At 46.4% G+C, this 26156-nt stretch overlaps 1 protein-coding gene across 10 annotated transcripts in view; it reads left to right on the forward strand.

Moving 5' to 3' along the window:
* Positions 1–26156, forward strand: part of TMCC2 (transmembrane and coiled-coil domain family 2) — a 96862-nt gene that overhangs the window by 32293 nt on the left and 38413 nt on the right. For 2 of the 10 annotated variants that reach the window (XM_077334708.1, XM_077334707.1), the window contains exon 1: positions 21891–22303. The exons of 2 other annotated variants lie outside the window; for them this stretch is intronic. Coding sequence is in view for 6 of the 8 variants with exons in the window: in XM_077334706.1 (XP_077190821.1) it covers positions 17777–17848 (72 nt within the window). In the remaining 2 variants the exon portion in view is untranslated. Of the gene's footprint in view, positions 1–15178; positions 15639–17740; positions 17875–21890; positions 22304–26156 lie in introns of those variants that run through there. 6 more of the 10 variants (XM_077334713.1, XM_077334704.1, XM_077334705.1 and 3 more) reach the window with 6 other exon arrangements.

The raw sequence follows: 26156 nt of genomic DNA on the forward strand, positions 1-26156 counted from the left end.
GGCATGCCAGGTTCGATTCTGCGCTCCCCCACATGCAACCAGCTGGGTGACCTTGGGCTCGCCACGGCACTGATAAAACTGCTCTGACCGGGCAGTGATATCAGCACTCTCTCAGCCTCACCCACCCCACAAGGTGTCTGTTGGGAGAGGAATGGGAAGGCGACTGTAAGCCGCTTTGAGCCTACTTCAGGTAGGGAAAAGCGGCATATAAGAACCAACTCTTCTTCTTCTTCTTCTTCTTCTTCTTCTTCTTTACTCTGGACCACTTAATATTATCAAGCCGTTGATTCATAGGGAACTAAAGAAAGTTGTGATTCAGAAATAGGATTATAGTTAACAAATGTTGAGGGAGGTTCCCTTGTCTCCTAGTCCTCATAACATTGATGTTGTTATCAGACTAGCAGATTGAACTGGAATGACTGTCATGACTAGAGAAAGGTGTAAGTTGCTCCTGTTTCTTATTAGGAGTGATTGCCTGAACACATACAGAGTTCAGCATACATGAAACCTTAAGAAAAAAGGAAAGCATTCATGTTACCTCCTTCCTAAAGCCAGTGCCCAAGTCAGAAAAACCACTTTTCTGAAAGAAAACTCCGTTGAATAACATGGGGTTTACTTCTGAATAGACATGCCTAGGATTGTTCCCTGAATCTGTCAATCTAATTTTCAACATGGTGAAATCTGTGGATACTTGAATCCATAAATAGACAACACACATCTTTTGACTAACCTGAAAAAATGTACTGCTTTCTTTCCTGCCTTTTCAATTCCCCAATTGCATGGATCACTCTTAGACAAGGTTCTGAATCACTGCTCAGTTTGACCAAGGAAGCCAGGCAGACAGGGTAAGAAGCTACAATGCAAATTACTATTATTCAGAGCAATTTGCTGAATGGATTTTCACGTTGCTAATTGAGAAACTGAAATGTAGCCGTGTTGATTACAGGGTAGTATAACCTGTCAAATCCATCTGTGCAATACAGTGGTGTGTCAAAGAGGCAGCATGAACCAAGCTATAGATGTGGCAGGCTGGCAACCATCTCCATGAATGGGGTTGTGCTTTGCCCAGCAGCTATGCTTGCAGGGAGCACTGCTATCTTCCTGCACATTCAGTTCAAGGCACATTCATCTTTTCTATTCATGCTCGTGTATCTGATGGTATGTGAGGGATCTGATACTGTGAAGAAGAAATCATTGTGATGCTGCAATGGAAAATAAGAGTCTCCTGCCATTGGGCAGCAAATAAGGGAGGAAGGATTTAGTTCCTACATTGACAACTTTCATGAGGTGATGGGGTTTAAGGCTTGGGATTTAGTAGGACAGCATGATGTTGGTATATTGATGTTGACATGCCCTGAAACATGGGCCTTGGAAACTAGGGCATATGCTGACTGGCCCCTGCTGGCTAATCAGCAGCCACATACCTGTATGGTGCTGATGATCTAGTATCTGTATACCGCGCTTCACAGTATAAATAAAAGGCTAAGGGGGGTTAGGGTGGGCCGAGTCTGGGATCGAAATCAGCGATTGGCCCATTGACAAGTGGGGCCTCGAAGAGGTGACGGGTGCGCTTGCCGGGCCATGGGGAACGCCTGGAGCCGGGGTGGGAGAAGCTTCCCCGTGGCCGCCCAAGCACACCTGCCACCACAGGCAGTGGGTGCACTTGCCAGGCTGCGGGGAATCCCCTTCTCTCTCACTTTCTCTCTCTCTCTCCCTCTCTCTCCCTCTGTCTATACCTTCCTTCGTTCCTTCCGCCCACTATTCTGGACATCGCATCTTCCTTCCTTCCTTCCTTCCTTCCTTCCTTCCTTCCTTCCTTCCTTCCTTCCTTCCTTCCTTCCTTCCTTCCTTCCTTCCTTCCTTCCTTCCTTCCTTCCTTCCTTCCTTCCTTCCTTCCTTCCTTCCTTCCCCCCCTCCCTCCCCCCCTCCCTCCCTCCCTCTGCCTCTATCTCTTTCTCTCTCTTTCCTTTTATCCTTCCTTCCATCCATCCATCCCTTTATCTCCTTTCTCTCTCCCATCCATCCCTTTCTCTTCTAACTTTATATCTTCCTTCCTTTCTTCCATCCCTTTATCTCTTTTATCCCCTTCTCTCTCTCTCCCTTTCTCTATTCCTCCCTCCCTCCCTCCCTCCCTCTAGTATTCTGGGCACTGCTTCTATCTCCTCCCTCCCTCCCTCCCTCCCTCCCTCCCTCTAGTATTCTGGGCACTGCTTCTATCTCCTCCCTCCCTCCCTCCCTCCCTCCCTCTAGTATTCTGGGCACTGCTTCTATCTCCTCCCTCCCTCCCTCCCTCCCTCCCTCTAGTATTCTGGGCACTGCTTCTATCTCCTCCCTCCCTCCAAACCCAAGACTTCACAGCATTACACTCCATCATCACACAATGCTAGCGCCTGTTGTATTTCCTCCTTAAGCTACTAGTCCTTCATATTTCTGCTGCTGCTTTGCAAAACCGGCTAGTGTGGGCATCAGACCCTGATGCCTGACACACTTCTGGCTTCCCACCATACAATCTCACAGGTCACTGCTATAACCTGGCTCTAGTGAACAGCTTAGATAAGTACAGCTGTGGAAAAACATCTATATAACTCATAAGAAGTTACTTTATCTGAGTCAAAATTATTTCTCTATCCTTGATATTACCTGTTCTGGTTGCCAACATTCTTCCGGGTTATGAAGCCTGGATTCCCTGCTGTCTTTTCCTTGAAGGGGCTGGCATCCAAACTGGAGACCTTTATGTATACAAAACATGCTACAGCTCCTCCCATGGTCACTATAAAGGTACCTAGGATATGTGTGTGTGTGTGGATTTCTGTATCAGATAAATGAATTTCCCAGTGACTCAGTTTATTGTGCTGTAAGTTTTGCCATGGGGCATTTTTGCACACTGATTTTAATCTGATTCTAGTCCATGAGTTCAGAGTAATTAACAAAAGGAAACCAGTAAAGTCAATGTAATACATATTTAGTGACTCTATAATGCAAGCCATGAAGTCTAGAGTCTTAGAAACTGGAATTAACTAAAAGGAAAAATGTGGCTCTTTCCATTGTTGCAGTTCCCATCTTTACATCTCCATTTGTATAACTAAGTATACCAAATGGTGAAGCTTGAAACAAGCATAAATATTCAGCTGACTTGAGTCTTTCAACCCTGAGTTGATATATGCTCAGGACTCCCTAGCTGTTTCTCACTGTACTTTTGTGTCTCTCTGCAAAGCTTTTGCTGACCAGGTGCTAAAATTAATTAGAAATAGAAAAGCTTGCTTATGTTTTTTTGAGAGCAGGCATTCCAAACAGCACGTGGCTACCTTTTGCAAAATCCTTGATGCTAAAAAAGGGACACCATTTCAAATTAAAACCAAATTGAATTGAAAAAACCCTTGACCCGACAACACTGCCCGTGTTCCATCTCGGCCTATCTCAAATCTGTATTCATTTCTGTAATAGTTTGTTGGGTACTGATCATAGGGAGAAAGCAGCCTCGGCTTCGGTTCCCTGGGCTTTCATGTCCTCCCTGGCTGAGGTGCCTGGGATGACGGACGCCAAAAGAGCTTTTCACGCTTGAAAGGAAGCTAAAGGTCTCGGGTGACAGGCTCCTGTTCCATGCTGATACCATTCAATGGCACAGCGACCCCCTGGCAACCTCATTTATACAGTTAGAAGAAAAGGATCCAGAGGAGAGACACAGATGCATCATGACAGGCTGCAATTGTTCCTTGCGTCATTGAAATGAATTTCTTTCTGCTTCAGACTAAGGGACGAAATGCGATCTTCATCCTTTTGTTGCCTGATGAGGCAATGGAAACACTAGCAGTGGCATTTTTTCCTTCTCTTGTTTCAGTCACCATTTGGTAGATAGCAACATCATCATACATAGTAGATGCACGTTAAAACATAATACCCTCTGCTGTGGGATTGAAAGAAAAGTCTCACTGGATTTTACCAACTGCCCAACAAGCCTTGGTGTCATGACTGGCATCAAGGACCAGTTCTAGGAAAGAACATAGGGATCAAGAGCCAGCTTGGTATGCTGGTTAGGAGAGCGGACTTCTAATCTGGTGAGCTGGGGGTTAATCCCCCATTTATCCTCCACATGCAGCCAGCTGGGTGACCTTGGGCTTGCCACAGCACTGATAAAGCTGTTCTGACCGAGCAATAATATCAGGGCTCTATCTGCCTCACCCACCTCACAGGGTGTCTGTTTTGGGGAGAGGAAAGGGAAGGCGACTGTAAGCCGCTTTGAGCCTCCTTCGGGTAGAGAAAAGCAGCACATAAGAACCAACTCTTCTTCTTCTAAATGTATGGAGATATCAGAGTGTTCAACTTTACTAAAGCTGTTGTTATTGCCTATATAACTGTACAGTCCTTTTTAGCTTACTTATAATTCCATGGTCATAGGTACCAATTATCCTTTATTTAGTTAGTTTATTCCAAAAACACTGTGTTTTCCCACAAACTTTGGTACATTGAACCACAAAGGTAAAATCAGTAATATACATTTTGTTAGAAATATTATCAGCATCAAGGCATGCAAACCTCATATAACTAATTCATTTTCATGGTTTGCATCAAAGGAACCAACTTCAATGACTCATATTTTAGATGAGATTCCATTGATGGATAGCACAAACCGGTTGGGATTCTAATTTGAGGCAAGTCCGTTGTTCTAGTGTTAGGCTAGTGAGGAGAAGAGAGGAGTGAAATAAAGCCCATTGAGGAAGAACAGTAGAGCAACCTTCTAGTTAAGAGAGGTGATCTTTAATCTGGAGAATCAGGCTTGATTCCCCACTCCTCTACATGTAGCCAGCTGGGTGACCTTGGGCCAGTCACAATTCTCAGAGTTCTCACAGCCCCACCTACCTCATAGGGTATCTTTTTTCGGGAGAGGAAGGGATGGTGATTATAAGCTGCTTTGAGATTCCTTCGAGTATTAAAAAGCAGGCACAAAAAACAGCTCTCTCTACTGCAGTCCTATCAACATTGAAAATGTAACCAACAATAACGAAATATTGAACTTTAATTGCATTAGTTTATCTTAATTTAGTTTTCAGGAATGAAGTAAAAGCATCTATGCAGATAAATCTGGCCAACAGACTTGTATTGCAACGTTGGATCAAATGTTCTCTTAATGACTGACATCTAAAGTGGGATTTAAACTCAGCCAAAGTATTCTGCGTTATTAATTACTAGTAGTAGAGCCCGCTGTAACAAAAATACAGCGGGCCCTAGCCCCGGGGAACGCTGTTTTAAGGCGGCGTGGGATGTTTTAAAATGCTCGCCAAGCCCCGGGAGAAGGCGGTCCGCGGCTTTGGGAGCCGCATATCGCCTTCCCCGGGGCTTGGCGAGTGTTTTAAGGCGGTGCGGGATGTTTCAAAACGCTCCCCAAGGCCCAGGGAAGGCGATCCGTGGCTCCCGGAGCCACAGATCGCCTTCCCCGGGCCTTGGGGAGCGTTTCTAGGCGGCGTGTGAGGTCGGGAAACACTCCCCAGGCCCTGTGGAGGGTGCTGGGCGGCTCAGCGAGCCGGCCAGTGGGCTCCCCGGTGTCTGGGGAGCTGTTGTTGGGGCGGGGGCCAGGGAGGCTACCATCACTCTCGGTGGCCAGCAAAGTAATAGCCGCCGTGGAGCGAAGGAAAGCTCTGGTGGGGGGTGGGTTGGGTTGGGAGGTGCTTCGCGCCTCCCAATTGGTTGTTGGGTGGGCAAGCAGCCAATCAGCAGCTGCGCTGCGCGCGGCTGCTGATTGGCAGCTTGGGGGTGGACTGACAAGCGGAGGGCCCAATCGGGAGGCACAAAGCGCCTCCCGATTGGGCCCTCCGCTTGTCAGTCCAGGGGAAGGGGCCTATCGGCACCCTTCCTCATCCCGGACAGAGCCCGCCCTAACTCCACCCCTCAAGCCCTTACGGCTTTATTTAGTCCGTGGCGTCCGCAGCGCTGCGGGCAGGGTTAGGATGATCATCTGATAATCCCAAATGTATTCTTCAAGCAAAACTGTTGATTAGGCTGATGAAGGAATGTAACAACCTGCTCTCAATTAATCAATTAATAATTATGGGTTCAACAGACAAAAGAAAATAAAGTTCAGAAGTTTTTGTTGCTGAAAGGCCTTCTTAGAACAATGGGGGAAATGATTGGTCTAGATTAGGATAATAACACTGTATCACTAATGACAAAGGTTATTTTTTTCTGTGGCCTATGAAACAGATCTGTCCTTCTGGACTCAAATATCTGTCTTTAGTGATCCCTTTTGTTCTGTGCACACACATATGTTTTCATGTACAAGCTTGGGGCAAATGACAGTGACAATTAGGGTTGACATCTCTGGGTTGGAAATTCCAGAGGTTGGGGGTACAGCCTGGAAAGGATAGGATTTGGGGATGGAGGGACTTCACTAGGTTATAATGCTGTAGGGGCCACCCTCCAAAGCAGTCAGTTTCTCCAGGGGAACTACTCTCTGTAGTCTAGAGATCAGTTGTAATTCTGGGAGATCTCCTGGGCCTACCTGGGGTTTGGCAACCTTGGATGACATGGGGACAGACCACCTGGCAGTCTTGGTAGGTCAGCATTATTCCAGCTCTACCAACAGTGAAGGATTCCATGATCTGCTGACAGCAATCTGGGTCTTTGCCTGGCTTCATTCCCAGACCCCAAGCTTTACACATTGCAATGGCTTACTCAAGGCTTCTGGCCCTGGCGCACAAGATTAGACTGGCTTGACCCTGATCAAAACATTCCCTCCTTCAACTCATGGGAAGCTACATTTTGGAGAGGAACATACTGCTCTCTTGATAAAAACCAGGGGTCAAAAACAGTCAAATCAATATGCAAAACTTTAGTCAATTTCTAATAACTGCATGATCAATCAGAAGATTGAAATCATTTTCTTTGCCACCATGCCATCACAACGACCTTGACTGACCTAACTGAATGTGAGGAGGTTGCAGCAGTAAAGATATTTGACTCTAGCTATTCTCTCCCCTGAGAGGGATTCCTTACATATGCTTCATAGAATCTACATCTACCTGCTGGTACTTAAAGCCTTCAAAGCAAATGGACTGTTAGGGACCTAGAAGGGGCCATTTCTGGATGTGCTTAGGAAATTAAGACCAAAAACATATGCAGTGTGCAGGGAAGTATGCAGTAAGCATACTTTCCTATAGTTGCTGTAAGTATCTTGACATTACATGGTCACTTTCCCACGAGAATACTAAACTCAGTGCCACAAGAGTGCGGCAAATCAGGAAGCAATCTGAGGAAAGGACTTTTTCTTCCTGTCCTATTAGGCATAAATTGCCTAGGTTGATACGGTATGAACTAAAAATATCCCTTAAGCTGCAATTACCACGCAGAGGTTTTTTTTGTTGTTTTTTGTTGTCAAGAACTCTTGAGACTTACAGCTCTATGCCACCCTTAGGACCCTCCTGAACTACTGAATGGAGGTGGTAGGAGGTGATATTTAGATAAGCTTAGGATCTGAATCTGTGTTCCAGCTAGAAAGCTCTATGTTTAGTCCTTACCATTTTCAGTAAAAGGATCTTGGGGAACAGGTAATCGGAAGGATTTTTCTCTGCTTGAAATCTTGGAGAGCCAGCTTGGTGTAGGGGTTAGGAGTCTGGGCTCACCACAGCACTGATAAAGCTGATCTGACCGAGCACTAATATCACGGCTCTCTCAGCCTCCTCTACCTCACAGGGTGTCTGTTGTGGGGAGAAGAAAGGGAAGGTGGTTGTAAGCCGCTTTGAGACTCCTTCAGGTAGAGAAAAGTGGCATATAAGAACCATTTCTTCTTCTTCTTCCTGGATGAGTAGGCAATACTGAGCTAGGTGGACCATTGTTGAGCTCAGTCTAAAGTACCTCCTTATCGTCACCTCTCTTTCCTTTCTGAGCTAAGATTACTGTGGAAATCCAAAACTAGTTCTATAGTCCTAGGGCTGGAAATAGGTAATTACTGCTGCTTCAGTGCTGGGGTTGCCAGGTCTCTAGGTTACAGAGATCAGGTCCCCTGGAGAAGACGGCTGCTTTAGAGTCTAGACGGTGAACTCTGTGGCATTATACCTCATTGAAGACCCTCCCTTCCCCAGACTCTGTCCTCCAGGAATCCAAGCTAGATCTGAAAGTACTCTGTGGTATAGGCACTAGGAGCATGGGAAGAGGGAAGAGGGTAGAGCCACCTTCAAGTCCTGGTACCCTAACTCACAGAGTGGACCCAGAGTTTCTGTCACCTGCGTAGCTGTGTGGTAACAATGCTTTGTTTTGAGAGTCAAGCACTAGATATAGAGCTGGCCTGTGCCCTAGGACAGGCTAGGACACAAGAGCTTGTTGACACTACCATGCAATAGATGAAATAGTAATCTTACACTGAGGGTCTTCACATCCTGCTGTCTTTTAAAAGTACAGATGTTGCTGGACTGCTATGTGCCTGCAAGCTTGTAAGTAGATATCTCCTTTTAAATAAATGTATCATCCCTTCTTATTAATAACATTTGGAAAAATGGAAAACACCCTGTAAGCATTTAATCAGTCACTGATATACTAAGCAAAATAAAATAGTCTGGAGTTTTCTTTCTTTAAAAATGAAGTGAATGAATGACTGGACAGCTTGACAGGTAACTCCGCATGTTTACGGGTAGTTGGTCTTTAGGGCTTTTGTTAAGTACTAACAGTTGGGCTTAATGGATAGTTTAAAGAAAAAGAAGAAGATGAAGAGTGTTGATAGGCAGAGTATTTTGGAACATTTTTTATAAAGTTTCCAATGCATTTTTCTTACCTTTCTGTTTCATGTAGACTGTTTTATGTACCCTATTATATTTTATTCATTGAGAGAGGTAAAGAAGTACACATATTATAATGAGCTTAACCATGCCCACCACCTTGCATACTAATTAACCTATTTGCATAACAACAACACCTTGACGTCACCGGAAGTGCCATCATTATACCCCACCCATGTGCCCCCTGACCTGGATGTGCCGCCATTACGCCACATACCCCCTGACGACACCGGAAGCAGCGTCATCATGCCCCCGGACCCCTGCCCCGGAAGTGCTGCCATTATGCCACGTACACCCCCCTCCCTGGAAGTGATGGTGTCATGCCCCCACCTTCTGCCCCCTTTGCCCCCGGAAACAATTTCCGCAGACCATGCTCCCACTGGAAACGCAGCCATCTTTTTACACCCCTCGTGACAGCGTTGGAAGTGACGTGCAGCATAGACCAACCCTCCCTACTGCGTCACAACCAGTGGGAATGACCAGGTATCAAGAAGATTAAACACATTAATTTGGCTAAGATATGGTTAGGGATGCCAGCGCAGGGTTAGGAACTTCCTGGATGAAGCCTGGAGAGGGGCATCAGTGAAATTTAGCACCATATGGTCCACTCTCCAAAGGAGTCATTTTCTACAGAGAATTGATTTCTGGCAAAGCGAATTAGGTAACATTTCTAGATATGTGGATTACACACACACACACACACACACACACACAAACACACAAATCAATACAAGAGGACTGCAAATTCAGATACTGAGGGGGCTGTCTGGGTGTTTTTGTTTTCTGAAATGACTGTTGAGACTTATGTGCTTTGAATATTTTTCTTTCCTTAATAAATAGTATTGTGCTGGAAGCACTCAGAAATAATCTAAAAATAATTCAAAGCAATAAAAATGCAACTAAAACGTCATGGACAGAACACTTTTGCACAGGGATGGCAGCCTCCAGCTATTCTTTGGAGATCTCCTGGAATTACAGCTTGTCTCCAGCCTGCAGAGATCAGCTTTCCTGGAGAAAATGGTGATTCTGTGGTACTGTAACCCACTGAGAGCCCTGTCCTCCTGAGGATCCATCCATTTCCAAATCCCCAGTTTTTCACCTTGGATCTGGCAAACTCCAACAAATTCTTTTTTTTCAAATAGAATTAAATTGCTAGCTGAAGCAATTTAAAGAAAAGGCCAATTTAATATCATTGGGGAGTTCTACAAAATGGGTATGAAACTCAAATACTTTGGCCACCTCATGAGAAGGAAGGACTCCCTGGAGAAGAGCCTAATGCTGGGAGTGATTGAGGGCAAAAGAAGAAGGGGACGACAGAGAATGAGGTGGCTGGATGGAGTCACTGAAGCAGTAGGTGCAGACTTAAATGGACTTGGGGGAATGGTAGGGGACAGGAAGGCCTGGAAGATCATTGTCCATGGGGTCGCGATGGGTTGGACACGACTTCGCACCTAACAACAACACAAAATGGGTGCCATAACAGAGAAAGTTCAGTGCCTTGTTCTTTCCGTTTTAACAGCAGTAAATATAACTCAAAGCATCTTTAATGTATCTAAGAGAGGCACTGCCAAAGATGTAAGACCCAGTTGTCTCAGCCCTTTAAATGTGCATCTTGAATTGGCCAAAACGTTGCAAATGCAATTGCAGTATGCCTGCCCTTTATCTCTTCTATGAACTGCAGCCATTAAATGAGCAGGCGTGTCCTATATGAAACAAAACCTCAAGGACAGACCTAGCAAAAGTGTATTCCATCAGTCACATGAGAAGTTATGAATGCAAGAGGTCCAGCTGTGGGATCATAGCATAAGAGAAGGGCTTGTTGCCATTTTATCTGACTAAACTGGCAAAAGTCTCCTGGCTATAGTGGAATGCAGTGGGATCTCTGGGCTGTGTACCTAATTTTTGAGGACTTTGGCCAGAACAGGCAGTGCCCCAGCCCCACTGTACTGGGTTTGTGAATCCTCAGTAACTTCTCTTCTCCAAATCCTGCTTGAATTTTTTTAACCATAAAAGCAGACCAAAATAGCATGCAGCATTCACAAAGGTAATTGACAGCTGCCTTTTGGAGGTGATATCAATGAAAAGGGGATTTGGCTGGCTCCTGCGTGATGAACTGGATACTGATCCTGTGATGAAAGCCTATTGGGTAGAGTGTTTGGAGAAAAGGACTAGAATCTGGGAGAGTCAGTTTCAGATCTCCATTTTGCCCTTGGAGCTTGGCTGGTTACACATTCTCCATGTAACCAACCTCACTGGATTGTTGTGAGAATAAAATGCAGGCGAGGATAACAATGTAGACCTCTTTGGGTCCCAGCGGTGGAGAATTTGCTTTCATGGGGGGAAAACAGTTAAGTATGTGTATGTTTTCTATACTGGGGAGGACAGCAGCTAGGGGGCAGGAAATTTATATTGACAAAATAGTGTGGTGGAAAGCACTTTACCTTCTTCTGGTGCCAGTCTCAAACCAATTTGCCTCCTCCCCCATCCATTATCTGATTATGTATTGCCAATGTCTCACTTGTGTGGGCCTTGCAGTTGTAGTAGCTCTTCACCAAAATGTCAGTGCTAGTTGTGTGCAATGGCTTGTGTTGCATGAGTGTCTCCAAGTTGGACCCATGGCATATTATAGTGAACATAGTAGAAACAAAAATTGAACATTCATTGCATGATGGTTTGAAAGCTAGGTCAGTCTCTGACACACTATATCTGGCTGAGCAACTGCTTTGAGTATTCTTGGTATTGTTGTTGTTATTGTTGTTGTTATTAAACTTTTATACTGCCATTCCCTTAGGCTTACGACGGTTTACAAGATAAAAATTACAGTAAAACCCATTCAAAGCAATCCACAATCCAACGTTAGGCAACAGGCGAGCACTAACTAACCCCACTAATCTCCCGCCCCCCAAACCGCCCCTGCATTTGAAACCATGTCCCTGCATTAGTAAGCCTAGCTTTGAGGCAGTCCTACTTAAATGCCTCTCTATCCCCAGCTACCCTCAATGCTTGGGCTCTCTTGCTTTGTTAATAAATATCTCCCTCTGCTGGCAGCAGAAATGGCATAACGTTATCTATGTGCCGATGTTTCATATCGGACATGCTGGCTCCATACCGGAGGAACCTGATTTCAGTCATTCATTCCAACATATAATTTTGACAGCAATTTGTTTAAAATAAAATAACCTTCTTGGAAACACAGAATAAGATAAAAGATCGTGGAAGTTCTGTGTCAGCCTGCATTCTGAACCCCACATACCTTGCATATATTCAGTCCCAAAGAATATTCCTTATTCCTCACCCCCCCACACACACCAGTGTTGTTTTTGTCCCCTATAAGGCCTACAGCGATAGAGTGATTGTATAATGACTTTTGATATGTTGGTAAGATTTATTTTACTTTTTGCTTCAGCTGGTGAGAGCCGTTGTGCCAGTGTAGTCTGTTGAAGGAGTAGTACATGGATGAATTGGCCATAGACCTCACTGGGAAATCTTCCTGAGAGAGAAGGTGAAACCTCTGAACGCCCTCATTATCCACTATGTGTCACAATCTCATCCATTCCACTTCCTTCACAGAGAATCACAGCTAAAAGAGTTTATGGTGGGATTCACACTGAGCCTCTCTCTGCCCCCAACTCCTCCATTCTCCCTTCCCTTTTGTCATCATCACATCATCATAGCGACATATCTGTTTTTCAGGTGTGGCTCCCACTCACATTAAACAGATCTGACATCTTTAAAAATGCATGTGTGTATGGGAGTTAAATCCCCCCTCAATAAAAAGTGTCTTCTGTACATGCACAGACAACACATTCGCTTTTCTCTTCAAAGCTGTCAGTGGCCCTGGTATCTGGCAAGCCTCTTCATGCCCAGCTGGCTTTCCAGCCTGGCCACGGCAGTGCCAGCATCTGGGAAGCTGCCAGAGACTCAGCTGCAGTGGTGCCGACATTCGTGAAGCTCTCTGGGCCTGGAGCAGCTCCCAGACTCTGCTGACACTGCGACTGGGCCTGGAACCATGCCTGGCGAGGTGATAGGGAAGCTGTTCTGGGCCTAGCATAGGTTCCTGACACCCCAGCTGCTGTAGCCAGTCAGGTAAGGAGGGGAAAGGAGAGACCTTTGAGGAGCTTTGCCTTGGGGCTAGGTAGATCAATGTACTGTTCAAGGACCATGGATAACTCCAAGGCTGGTGGGGCAGAGGTGGAGTTTGGAGGGAGACATTGCCTTCTGAAGTGGGGGTACTTGTTCACCCTGCCAGCTTGCTCTGCTGCCTGTGTCCGTCCCTGGTCATTGCCCAGATTGCCTCCATTCTTCACGATGAGTCAGGGGAGGCAGAGAGCAAGCCAGACAATGCATTTGAGATGAGATAGCTAGCACTGACAGGAGAACAGAGGTACACACAGAGGTACAAACCTTGTGTGACGTTTGAATAAAACCACTGTAGTGTGCAAAGTTGAATTAGCTGAATATTCTCTTACTAGTAATTAAGCCCGCTGCAGTTTAGATACAGCGGGCGCTATGGCGGCAATGGGGGTGGGGGGTGGCTGTGCGGGCTGGGGTGGGGCGGGCGCGGGCGGTAGGCTTTGGATGGGCCGAGGCGAGGCCGTCCCGCGCTGTCTGGCGGCTTCTTGGGATGTCTTTGCGGGGCAGGAGCTACCTGATGTGTCCGTGGTCGTGGAGCGCGGCCGTCAGCTGCAGAGTCAAAGGGGTGGATGTCGTTGCGGCGGCGGCTCCGGCCTGTGGCAGGGGCAGCCGCTGGTGGCAGAGGCGGAGGCCGCGCCGTCGCGGCGGGCGACATTGGTTGCGGGGCCAGCGTTGGAGGTGCGGGGCTGGGCGGCTGCAACTGGAGGCTTCGCAGGGTGCCGTGGAGGCGCTGTGTGTGGGGGAAGGTGGGTGCGGCGCTAGCCTGGCTGTCGGCAGGGCGAGTGCCGCGGGGGAAGGCGGCGCTGGGTCGGGCGCTGTTGCGGCTGTGGCCTGAGGCGGAGGCGCGGCCGCAGTAGGGAGGCGCATGGGGCGTGCGAGGAAGGCTGGCTGCGTGTGAGGGCGGCGGTGGCTCTTCGTCTGAGAACGGCGAGGCAGCAAGCGACGTGTGCAAGGCAGGGAGGGCCTGGCAGCCGCGCTCCGCGCGACTGCCGGGGTCTTTGTCTGGCAGCGGGCCAACGCAGCGAGAGGTGCTTCGCGTCTCTCGCTGCGTCAGGCCGCTGCCCGAGGGAGCCCTCGGCAGCCGCGCTCTGCGCGACTGCCGGGGGCTCCCTCAGGCAGCGGCCTGACGCGGCGAGAGGCGCTTTGCGGCTCTCGCTGCATCAGGCCGCCGGGCAGGGAGCCCCCGGCAGCCACGCTCTGCGCGGCTGCCGGGGGCTCCCTCGGGTAGCCGGCTGACGCGGCGAGAGGCGCTTTGCGCCTCTCGCCGCATCAGGCCGGGAGCAACTGTGAGCTGCGCTGCGTGCGGCTCACAGTTGCTGGGAATTGGAAAGACCAATCGGCAGGCGCTTCGCGCCTGCCGATTGGTCCCTCCGATTGTCTGTCCTGAGGAAGGATCCAATCCCACCTCAAGAGCCCTTAACCATTTATTTAGTCCGTGGCGCCCATGGCGCCACGGGCGGTTTAAAGATAAAGATATATGACAGTTGAAACAAGTTCCTTCTTGCTAGTTGTCCATCTGAATTGGCTCTCCTCTGGACTGTGACTGCTTTCTCCTCCCATTTATGTTTGGGGCAGCTAACAATACATTCCCAAGCAAAAGTACAAGCTTCTAGGGCAAATGAAGTTGGTGGGCTCTTTAAAAAGTAACTCTGCTTAGAATTTCTCTGTAAGCACCTATAATCAAGGAGTGGCACCAGCTGCCTGGGGCAACTGAGGCATCTGCAAAGGCCACCTCATGAGGAGGCAAGTTGGAAGGCAAGTCCCCCCCTCTCCATATACAATCCTGTGGGCCTCCAGCTGGTTGCTGGTGTTTTTATCTTATAGGTTTTTGTTTGTGTTATTGGTTGCTAGAATCAGCCACGTGCTGTTTAGTGCACAGTGTGTGGGTGGAGTGCAGAGTTTAGGATTAACTCACAGCAGCTCTGATCCTTTGTGTGTGAAATGGACTCTCTGGCATCTTACAGTGCCTGATATGTACATTTGAGAAGAAGGGACAAGCCCCCTGTTGCCGTGGTGCACTGCTGCACAAAGAGTGGGTGTCTGTAAATGGGCAGGGAATGCTTTGCCAGCAGGAGGTGGTGCAGGGAGGCAGCTGTCATGGAGAAGGGGCTGCTTCCTATGCAGCCAGAGAGGGCAGCACGTTTCTCTTTGCCACCAGCAGGTGAGGCTGTTGCCTATGTGAAGGATTTGCAGGGCAGTGGGGAATACAGATTCCCATTGGTGCATCAGATCACTGCTGAGTGAGTAGAGCATCTGCTTTGCCTGGGGAGGGTGGTGCTATGCCGTCCTCAGCGATGGAAGTAGGAGTGCTCCAAAGGGTGCATTTTCATTATCTCACTAATCTCCTCTTTAGTGACCTGCAGCTAGACTTTACTGGGAGAGAGTGACAGAAGGGGATTACTCAGATGGAATCTCCCATCTCGCCAGGCACTGGGCAGCCGCAGAGGAAGGCAGGCGGGAGGGAAATGATTGGTTTTTCATCAGCGGGCCGTAATCCCTGCTTGCTGTCACTCAGGCAGGGTGGCTTTCAGGCACTGTCAGATTAAAGCAGCATGAAGCTTGGAGCCTTTCTATATGGCTGCAATAATATCCTCCCTTCCAAGCCTCTGCCTTTCTAAGGAGGGCTGCAGCACCCAGGGAGCTCAAGCGGGATTTGTGCATGGTGCCACAGGAGAGAGGGAGAGCCGGTCACCTGGGATTATACAGCCGGCCTGATTCCACAGGATGGTTCACGCCCAGCAGGTAAGTATCCGTTCACCTCTCCTCCACCTCCACCTTAGACACTTAGAAGGACATTGTCCTCGCAGTGGAGTTTGCATGTCAGAAGGGGAATAGAGGTGGGCCAGGCTACAGTTGTTTGGTCAGGGAGATGAAAAGTGGAATAAAGGGTCAGCATCTGTTTGTAATTGATTAGTATAGAAGACATTGGTTCAAATGCAGGGCAGGAAACTTGTATTATCAGACATGGAATAAGATGTTGTTGTTGCTTTTTGGTGGGGCAGGGGTGAATGTTTAATTGCAGTGAATATCATCCTTTCCCTCTTGTAAGTGCAGTGTGTTCTGTCTGCATTACATGCCCTCCTGGAGAGGGTCTGAGGCAGCAGACCTGGAGGCAGATTCGCCTCTTGCTGTGGTTCTTGCAGCCCACCAAAGTGTGGGATTAGGGATGTTTGCTCTGAACTGGGCACGCCAAGAGCGTAGGATGGCAGCACCTGCGATGAAGCAGGCTGACTGTGCTCTCATGCGGGCGGAGGAGGCAGAGCAGCTGTGCCAATCTATTTACAGGAGTTGCCTGGCTGCAGCAGGAGGGTGGTGGCTTCGTGTTCCTGATTAAAAACCAGCAACAAAACCCTTCTCACGTGGACCTGACCTGCTGGGTCCTTGGACTGTAATTTCACCTGGATTCTGCAATATATCTCCAATGCTGACGGAAGCTCCTTGAAGCCGATGGTCAGACTTTTAAAAACAATCTAGTACTTAGGACAAGATCTCTTCACCCCCACCCCCATTGCCATGCTCAGCCGGGTCAAAGATCACCCAGCAAGAATTCTGTTCTTTGCATTAAAACATCAAGATGCTCAAAGGAAGAAGAAAAAGAAGAGTTGGTTTTATACCCTGCTTTTCACTACTCGAAGGAGTCGCAAGGTGGCTTACAATCACATACCCTTCCTCTCCTGACAGCCCTGTGAGGTAGGTAGGGCTGAGAGAGCTGTGACTGTTCCAAAGTCAGCCAGCCAGCTGCATATGGAGGAATGGGGAATTAAACCTGGTTCTCCAGAATGGAGGCCACCACTCTTAGCCACTAAAAAGCAACTGGACAAATATTTATTGTGGATGCTTTAGTTGATCCTGTATTGAGCAGGGGGTTGGACTAAATGACCTGTATCCCAACTCTATGATTCTTCTGACCGGGCAGTGATATCAGCACTCTCTCAGCCTCACCCACCTCACAGGGTGTCTGTTGTGGGGAGAGGAATGGGAAGGCGACTGTAAGCTGCTTTGAGCCTCCTTCGGGTAGGGAAAAGTGGCATATAAGAACCAACTCGGTGAGAACAGTTTTATCACTGTCATGGCGAGCCCAAGGTCACCCAGCTGGCTGCATGTGGGGGAGCGCAGAATCGAACCTGGCATGCCAGATTAGAAGTCCGCACTCCGCACTCCCCTATATCCCCCGCAGGGCTTTACGCTCTGCGGGGGCTAACCAAATGGTCGTTCCCGCCCCCAAGGAAGCCCGCCTGGCCTCGACCAGGGCCAGGGCCTTTTCGGTCCTGGCCCCAACCTGGTGGAATGAGCTCCCGGAAGAGCTGAGGGCCTTGCGGGAATTACCAGCCTGTAAGACGGAGCTTTTCCACCAGGCTTATAACTGAGGCCGGGCGGAAAGAAGATCAGCCCACCCCCTCACAAACTGGCGGTAGAGAGTGTCACCCCCCTCTTGTAGTTGAGGATGCGGAGACCAAATGAGCAGATTACGCCATCGCTGTTGCCATTACTGTAAATTATCGGATTTTATTGTCACTTTATGCTTTTAGGGGACGGGGTTATGTAAGCCGCCTCGAGCCTTCGGGGGGAGGCGGGGTATAAATATAATAATAATAATAATAATAATAATAATAATAATAATAATAATAATAATAATAACCACCACTACACCAAACTGGCTCTACACCAACATCCTGTGTAAATTACTACTATGTGTCAATTGTGATTTGTGATATCATTATGATAAATTAATGCCCTTGAATGTATAGGTGGCCTTGTTATTATCACATGTAGACCACAACAGGTTTCTTTGTAGCACTCCTAAGTTTATCCACTTCCTCTTTTCTATCCCTGTTTGGTGATAGTAGCAGCAGTGCTGAGAATGATGAGAGTATCAGAGGATGCTGACATACATTTGGCCAGAAGGGAGGGAAGGAGCTGCCTGTGAAGAAGGACATCTCCTGTGCAGAGATGTATGAAATACACACATGTACAGTATGTATGTGTTTCCATATGCAAAACAATCTCCTTTTGATGCTATGTGTTAGGATACAATTCTTTAAGCAAAATTTTTACAGTGTTGTATTTTATTAGACTCTTATACATTTCCTGTGTTGCCTTTCTCAGTGTCCTAGCTGGGAAATTCTTCTCCTCAGATTAAACACATACTAGAAATATGTATGAGCTTCAGTAGTAAATATATAAAGGTAAAGGTATCCCCTGTGCAAGCACTGGGTCATGTCTGATCCTTGGGGTGACTCCCTCTAGCGTTATCATGGCAGACTCAATACGGGGTGGTTTGCCAGTGCCTTCCCCAGTCATTGCTGTTTACCCCCCAGCAAGCTGGGTACTCATTTTACTGACCTCGGAAGGATGGAAGGCTGAGTCAACCTTGAGCCGGCTGCTGGGATTGAACTCCCAGCCTCATGGGTAGACAACCTCAGACAGCATATCGGCTGCCTTACCACTCTGCACCACAAGAGGCTCTATATATAGAGAGACAGCCAGCCAATATGGTATAAGGGCTAGACTATTGGATGAGGCCTGGAAAGGCAGGGATTCAAATTCATTGAGTGAAAGCCAGTCACTCTCTCTCTCTAACCTACTTCACAATGTTGTTTGAAGGATAAAAGTGGGGAGGACCACATACATTTCCCTCAGCTAGGAGAATGGGAGGGATGCAAATGTGATAGATAAAATTAGCAGTACGTGGCAGATACTGCAATAGTCCCTGCACAGGTCTGGCAGTCATTAAACAACCTATTACACCTGTGCATTTTCATTCCACCTAACCTCCAGTAAGCTCAATATGATGCACATTTTTCTCAACCAGGCCAGGCTTTCTCAACCAAGGTTTTATGAAATACTGGGGTTTCCTGACAGCACTGGGCGGATTTCTCTGATTGGGTGGGAGTTCGTTAATTAATTATCAATATTTTTAGAAAAGATTTTAAAAAAATTATTGGGTGAATTAACCATATATGGTCATATCAGTTTGCCTACCCCTTCCTAAATGGCCAATGATGAGCCTGGAGGGGATGGGAAGGGAAGGGCCTAATAATGTCACATCTGGTGGGAATGTCTGGGTGATGTCACCTCTGGTGACATGTGACTTCCAGGAGCATGGCAGGAAGGTGTGTCCTGCTGAGATCACTTCTGGCGCTTCTCAAAGCCTGAAGAATGTTTCAGGGGTTTCTCATTGATAAAAAGGCTGAGAAAGGCTGATCTAGGAGAGCATTCAGAATCTGAGAAAGAAACCCATTCTAATTCACTGTCTAGCCAGAAAGCAAAGATGTAGTGGAGGATCTACTTTGGTTTACTTTGTTGTTGGTATGCTGTTAAATGAGTGGTCATGAATATCCAGCCACTTCACTGTCACATAGTCATGCGGAAATACTTGCTGTCAAAAGTAACCTTGTGGGGTGTCAAGAAATTGCCAGGAGGGAAACAAACTCCCCCCTAATTCTTCCTGATATATGTCCTTTGAATTTTACTTAAGAGTATTTATGTTCTGCCTTCCCCCATGGATCAAGGCAGCTTATAATACATAATTAAAACACGCTATAACAATAAATCAAGCCTAATAACACATAATAGAATGCCTGCAACCAGCATTCCAATAAAACCTCTGGTTAACAGAGTAACTTTGCAGGGTGTTCACAGGGTGTTCACAGCTTTCACAGGCTGCACTCCTTTCACTTACTTAGCAGCCTTTTCCATAAAATGTGAACAGCCAGAGGGAGACCCTTGGCCGGCATCAGTACTAGGTGGGCCACTTTAATAAGGGAACAATTGGAAGCTGGCCACAGCTTGGCCCTGCACAGCAATGTACGGGGAATGAGAGTCCTTTAGATACATAGGTCCCCGGCCATGAATGGAGGGCAGGGTTGCCAGCTCTGGGCTAGGAAATACCTGGAGACTTTGAGGGTGGTGCTGGGAGTCGATGGGATTTGGAGTGGGTAGGGCCCTCAGTGAGGTAAAATGCTAACAGTGTCCAAAAATATATTTAAAATTAATAAACCCTCATCCAAGTGGCAAAACCCTGCCATAGAGATGAGGCTGAGAGGCTAGATATCAGGGGGGGGGGGAATTTCACAGTCAGAGTAGTTCAGCAGTGGAATAGGCTGCCTAAGGAGGTGGTGAGCTCCCCCTCACTGGCAGTCTTCAAGCAAAGGTTGGATACATACTTTTCTTGGATGCTTTAGGATGCTTAGGGCTGATCCTGCGTTGAGCAGGGGGTTGGACTAGATGGCCTGTATGGCCCCTTCCAACTCTATGATTCTATGAGATTCGAGAGATTCTTAGAGTATCTCCTAGAAGTGCCATGGCTTCCAGGTTCAGATGCAGCCCATCCACACATACACAGAACACCACTGTGCACTTTCTCCTGCCACAACAGTCAGTGAGCCTGGTAACCTTACATGAGAGACTTTACAGTTGATAATTAGTACTTTACATTAAACTCACATGGTTTCAAGTTTTAGTGCAGATTCCACAATCTCTCCGTTGTTATTAACTTTTTTGTTTGCCCTTTTTTTGCAGTGGGTATCCTAACATCCCTAGTTCAGCAAATAAGTCATCTTCAGATCTGTTTGTCAGTAGGAAGAGCTGTGGCCTGAGGGCACCTAAATAATGTTACCTTTTACTTTAGCTCTGTCCTTTGAAGGTTAGAGATATTTTCATTATATTGGCCTGGGCTTTCTTCACAGGGTTAATTTGCTGAACCAAAAATTAGGGCAGCAGCTGTGTCTCTTTTCCTCTCCTCAGTACAGTATTGTTATGTTTTAAGGATTATACCAGTGGAACAACTGTTTTAAGTTCTCATTGGAAGGGTCTGTTACTTGATTGTAATGAGCCAGAACTACATGGTAGTAGGTGGCTTATCATTAAAGCTTTTTTTTTGAAGAAGAAGAAAGTGGCCATATTTTATGCTTGACCTTCTTTCTGTAATACTCTATGAAGACATGTGGTGACTGCCACATCCATGTGTCACATTGTCCAGCAGAAGTGAAATGCAATCACACTGCCTCTAGGGTGAAGTGTTGTGTTTTATTTTGGTCTGAATAAGTAAGAGGGTATACGATCATGTTGCATTCTTTGTTACTGCCAATCAAATCTATTTATGCAGTACCCAAACAAATACAAAGTGGCATATAAATATATCTGTATTTATTGGAATCATCTCTCATTGAACGGATCTGTCATAGTGTGGTGGAAGTGTGGTTTTCCATAGCATGGAGCATGTCCCTCTGCCTTTCTTTTCAGTTGGGATCAAAAGTGGCTTACATAGTTCTCTCCTCCACTTAACCCTCACAACAAACCTGGGAGGGAAATTAAGTTGAGAGTGTGTGACTGGTCCAAGGTCGTCCCAGCAAACTTCTATGACAGAGTGTGGATTTGAACCTGGGTCTCCTTGGTCATAGGCTGACATGCTAGTCCAGGGGTCCCCAAGCTTTTTCAGTCTGTTGATATCTTTGTAATTCTGATGCTGGGGGTGGGCACAACCACAAAATGGCTGATGCAGGAGGTGGAGCTCATCACAAAGAGAAATGCAGGCAAGAAGAAGGGTAGTTTAAAAATACACAGGGAAAGGCTAATGAGAGAGAATAAAACAAAATGTTGTGGGGACAGCTGGTGCTGAAACAACGTTATTTTAATCTGCATAGTTTATCAGATCTTCAGTGGCCGGTCAGAAGCTCTGCTGGGCAATAGCCCCGCCTGGTCCCTCTCACTTTCTAGAAACACTTGGTGGGAACCAAAAAACGTGTCCCAAGCACTGTGGCACTCCTGTTGGGGACCCCTGCTCTAGCCACTAGAGCAGGCTGATTTTCTCTGATATCCTGGCCTTTATCCTAATTCTTAGAGGGTTTCAATGGTGTGGCCTTAATTGGTTTTTAAATAGAAAAATCCAGACTGGGTCCACAGCTTCTCAAGGACTGGGAGTTTCTCATCCTTGAAAATCCTGGAATTCCTTTACTGAGCCGTCTGAACTGCTGGCTTGGGAAAGTCAGAGTTTGTCTCTTCTGACAAGGCATTTTCTTGTTGGCCGTGATGGGACTTGGATACAGCCGCAGAGGCTCTTCCTTCCATGCCAGCTGGCTTCTGACCGTGTCAGGTTTCAGGACTCTGCCTCCCCATACCCTTCTAAAGATTAGGTTATTAGAAGTCGTCAGCGTCGGCAACTGTCTGGAGAACGAAACTGCCTCAGGGAACTGAAGACTCAAACGGTTTGGGAGAAGCTCCACAGAAGCTAGACAGAAACCAGACCAAACAAATGAAAAGAGAGGAATATTTTTGAAGGAAAGGAAGCTGGTGGTGATGGCAAAAGACTATCAATGAGAAGCATTTTGAAGAATGAACAGGGCTATCCTGTTATAGTGAAGAACCGGACCAAAGGATATTGGAGATAAGGCTGACTTCCTGCCAGCGTATCCTTTGTATTGTATTGAATTTTATCTCAGAGACAGACCTTCTCTGAATACCCGTTATTAGGTGAGCAGGAGGAGGCTTTTGGCTTCTGTACCCCTGCTTGTGTTTCCTGTGGGAAACAGTAGGCTGGACTTAGGTGGATCTTTGGTGTAATCCAGGGCTATTCTTAGGAGAAGGTCTTAACTCCTAAAACATTATTGTGATTTTTCTTTTGGTCTCCAAGATAAAGGACAGTATTTCAATTTAGGAGGTCTGTGATAAGGATTGTGTGATTGTGTGATTCTTAATATCCCATATTAGATTATTGATAATGTTGACCATTTCTGGGTTCATAGTTAAGGTCAGCAAGAAGAGTTAGTGAGAGGACTGATATTTTCAGGAGTTAAGGGCTGGAGAATGGATACCCAAGGAAGTTCTTTGGCTGTAAACTTTATTATGGATTGTGAGCATCTCCATTAGCTTCTCTGTTCTACACATTCTCATCTATAAAATGGGGGGCGGGGGCGACTGCTGTCTTCTTTCTTGTGTGCTTTGTGAGAAACTTTGCCACTCTAGCAATTTCTGTATTTCCTATTATGCTTATTTTCCCCCTTCCTATCAGCCTAGGATTATAAATTCAAGGAAAATATTTCTTTTCTGTTCCACTATAGAATCAGCAATACACTATAAAGATCAGTAGGCATTTATAGCAAAATATGAAGTGCACTGATGGCTATAGGGACAATGGTTGTTCTTTCCCTGAAGGAATCTTTTGCAAACAGGAGAGTTAATGCAGAACAGATTCAAGGCATAAAATCACTGTAGTGTAAACTCCCTCTGCTAATTGTTTGCTTAGCACTAAGGTGAGGTGAGATCTCTGGTTCCATACCCAGGAGGACAGGTTGGCAAGTAATGGAAGGAAGAATTAGCAATGTTCCACTGCACTAATTGTTCCCCTCTAGTTGATGTTACTTGTAGTTGCATAGCACAATCCTGTGTGCATCTGTTCAGAACAAGGCTCTGCTATATTCATTGGGGTTTACTCCCAAGTAAATTTACTTACAGCCACAGCTATATAGGATATTTCAAGTTTTTAAAGCACTTCACGGATATTAGCTGAGCATTATTTTTCCTTTGAATAGAAGAGTTGATTCTTATATGCTGCTTTTCTTTACCCGAAGGAGTGTCAAAGTGGCTTACAATCGCCTTTCCTTTCCTCTCCCCACACCAGACACCTGTGAGGTGGGTGAGGCTGAGAAAGCCCTGATATTACTGCTCAGTCAGAACAGCTTTATCAGTGCTGTGGCGAACCTAAGGTCACCCAGCTGGCTGCATGTGGAGAAACACGGAATCAAACCAGGCTTGCTAGATTAGAAGTCGCACTCCTAACCACTACACCAAGTTTTGTTGACATGTTTTACATTATCATACCAAAGTTATAAATCAAATGGTTCAAATCCATAGGTATTTATGTGTGTATGTGTCAGGGGGGGGGGGGAGAAGGAACAGAAACAAAAAAGCTTCTAGCAACTATAAAATCCAACAGAAACTCACACTGAGGATAAGGTTGTGGCTTAATGGTAGAACGTATCAGTAGCAGAACAGCTGCCTTGAGCCAGAAAAGGAAAGGTGGGAAATATAAAATAATTCATAAAATCAACTTTTCTCCTTAGAATTTCCAGTTAAAGGGATCTGGTAGCACTTCAGGTAGTCTGCAAGGGTTCTAGAAAGCTGGTAACAGTTAGCATTGACTGTACTGACACCAGTAGACCAATATGATGCTTCTATATAAGCAGCTACAGGTGTATATGTTCATACCTCAGTAATCTCTACAGCAGCTCTATGAGGTCAGCTAGCAGGTATCATCCTCCTACTGAAAATGTCAGGACGGTTGCTTGGGAAGGAGTGGCTTCCCTAGAGAACCTAGTGAACTTGTTATGGTGGTGGTTTTGCTTGTGATTTGTTCGCATGCTGCTTGGTGTAGTGGTTAGCCATCTTGTGGTTAGAAGCACGGACTTCTAATCTGGCAAGCAGGGCTTGATTCCCCACTCCTCCACATGCAGCCCGCTGGGTGACCTTGGGCTCGCCACATTGCTGATAAAGCTGATTTGACTGAGCAGTAATATCAGGACTCTCTCAGCCTCACCTACCTCACAGGGTGTCTGATGTGGAGAGAGGAAGGGGAAGATGCTTTGAGACTCCCTCTGGTAGAGAAAAGCGGCATATAAGAACCAAGTCTTCTTCCACTATTACTATTTTTTAAGTTTTTATTATTTTTGGTATGCAGCCATTAACACAAATACCAAACTTACAGTAAGGTCTTCAACAATAACTTAGGAACTGTATAAGAAGTGTCCATTCCTAGATTCCAAAAACTCCAGTTACAGTCTTAGTTGCTACTTTTCATTAGCTCCGAAGGCCCTTTTCAATAATATGGCGGGGGGGGGGGGGGGAGATCAGATTCTAAATGCAAGATGTAATTTTCCTGTGCCTCCCTTCTAGTCTTTTATTGTGACTGTCAGCAATGATCTCTGCAGGAGTGAACCATGTTCTTTGTTCATGAATGCTGTGCCATCTGGTCAGAAATCTAGACTAAGCCTCTCCAGTTATGTCTTCAGTACCTCTGTAGCCATAAACATGCTTGGACCTGTTCTTGCCTATTGAACCTGCATATCTGACTAAAGTCATTGGTGTGAATCCTGTTTAGATTTCCACAAGGAGAAGGGAGATTTCCACCAACCCTTCTCCATGGGAGACCTCCAGTTTCTCCTATAGCTGTTCCTGGAGTCCCCTTCCAGCAGGAATGGCATTTGGGGGTGTCTTTTGGGCTGTTGCAGGAAGAAAGATTTTTTTTAAATGGAGGTGGGGGAGAGGCCACCCCTGCAGAAATCAAGGCAGGATTCAGGAGACACTTCTTAGCACTCGTTTAGCACTTCTTCAGATTGTATCCCTTTTGATCCCTTTTTGATGCCCTGTATCAAGAACTGACATATCTTTTCAAAAAAGATTTTTCTTGGCAATAAAGCATGCCACGTGGTATTTAGTCAGATTTCGTACAGATTTTGTCATGCATCCTACTGCTGTGCTGAGCATAGTTTTGAAGTCTTGTGCTTAAATAGGAGCTGCTTGAATTGTCAGAAGGCTGTTGTAGCTGAAGGAAGACTTCTAACTTTGTTGAGCTTAACAGTATGATACAAACCTTTGATTCTATTGCTGGCCTACAGGTTGTTATTTCCAGGCTGGAAATTCCTGGAAAGGCAGGGTTTGGGGAGGAGGGGGACCTCAGTGGGATATCAGACTATGACGTCCCACATCCAAAGCAGCCATTATCTCCAGGGTATCTGTAATCTGGAGATCAGTTGTAATTCCAAGAAATCTCCAGGGAGGGTTGCCATCTCCAAGTTGGAAATATCTGGAGAATTTGGGGATGGTGTTTGAGAGGGGTAGAGTTTGGGGAGAGAGAGACTTCAGTGAGGTCTAGTGCCATAGAGTCCCCCTTCCAAAACAGCCATTTTCTCTAGCTAACCTGATGCCTGTTACCTGAAGACCAGTTGTAATCCCAGGAGATCTCCTGCCATCACCTGGAGTTGGACAACCCTCATTGAGTCTGTCCTAAACCCAATGCAGGACATCAATTAATTTGTTTTCCTCTTTCTCCAAGTCCTTAGCTATTGGGCAGAAATGAGAGACAGGCAGAGATTGAATCCACTTGATATCAGTTCTTCAGCAGTGATGGCAAAACCACCTGTAATTTATTGTGTGTTTTTGTAGGGAATAAACCCAAAATGTAATGAAGATGTTGCAGCTCTTATATCCAATATATCGCTTCCTATTGCCAAGGCCTTGTCCACTTGGAGAATGCAGCTCTTTTTT

Source organism: Paroedura picta, chromosome 4, assembly GCF_049243985.1.
Source record: "Paroedura picta isolate Pp20150507F chromosome 4, Ppicta_v3.0, whole genome shotgun sequence".
NCBI classification, from domain to species: Eukaryota; Metazoa; Chordata; class Lepidosauria; order Squamata; family Gekkonidae; genus Paroedura; species Paroedura picta.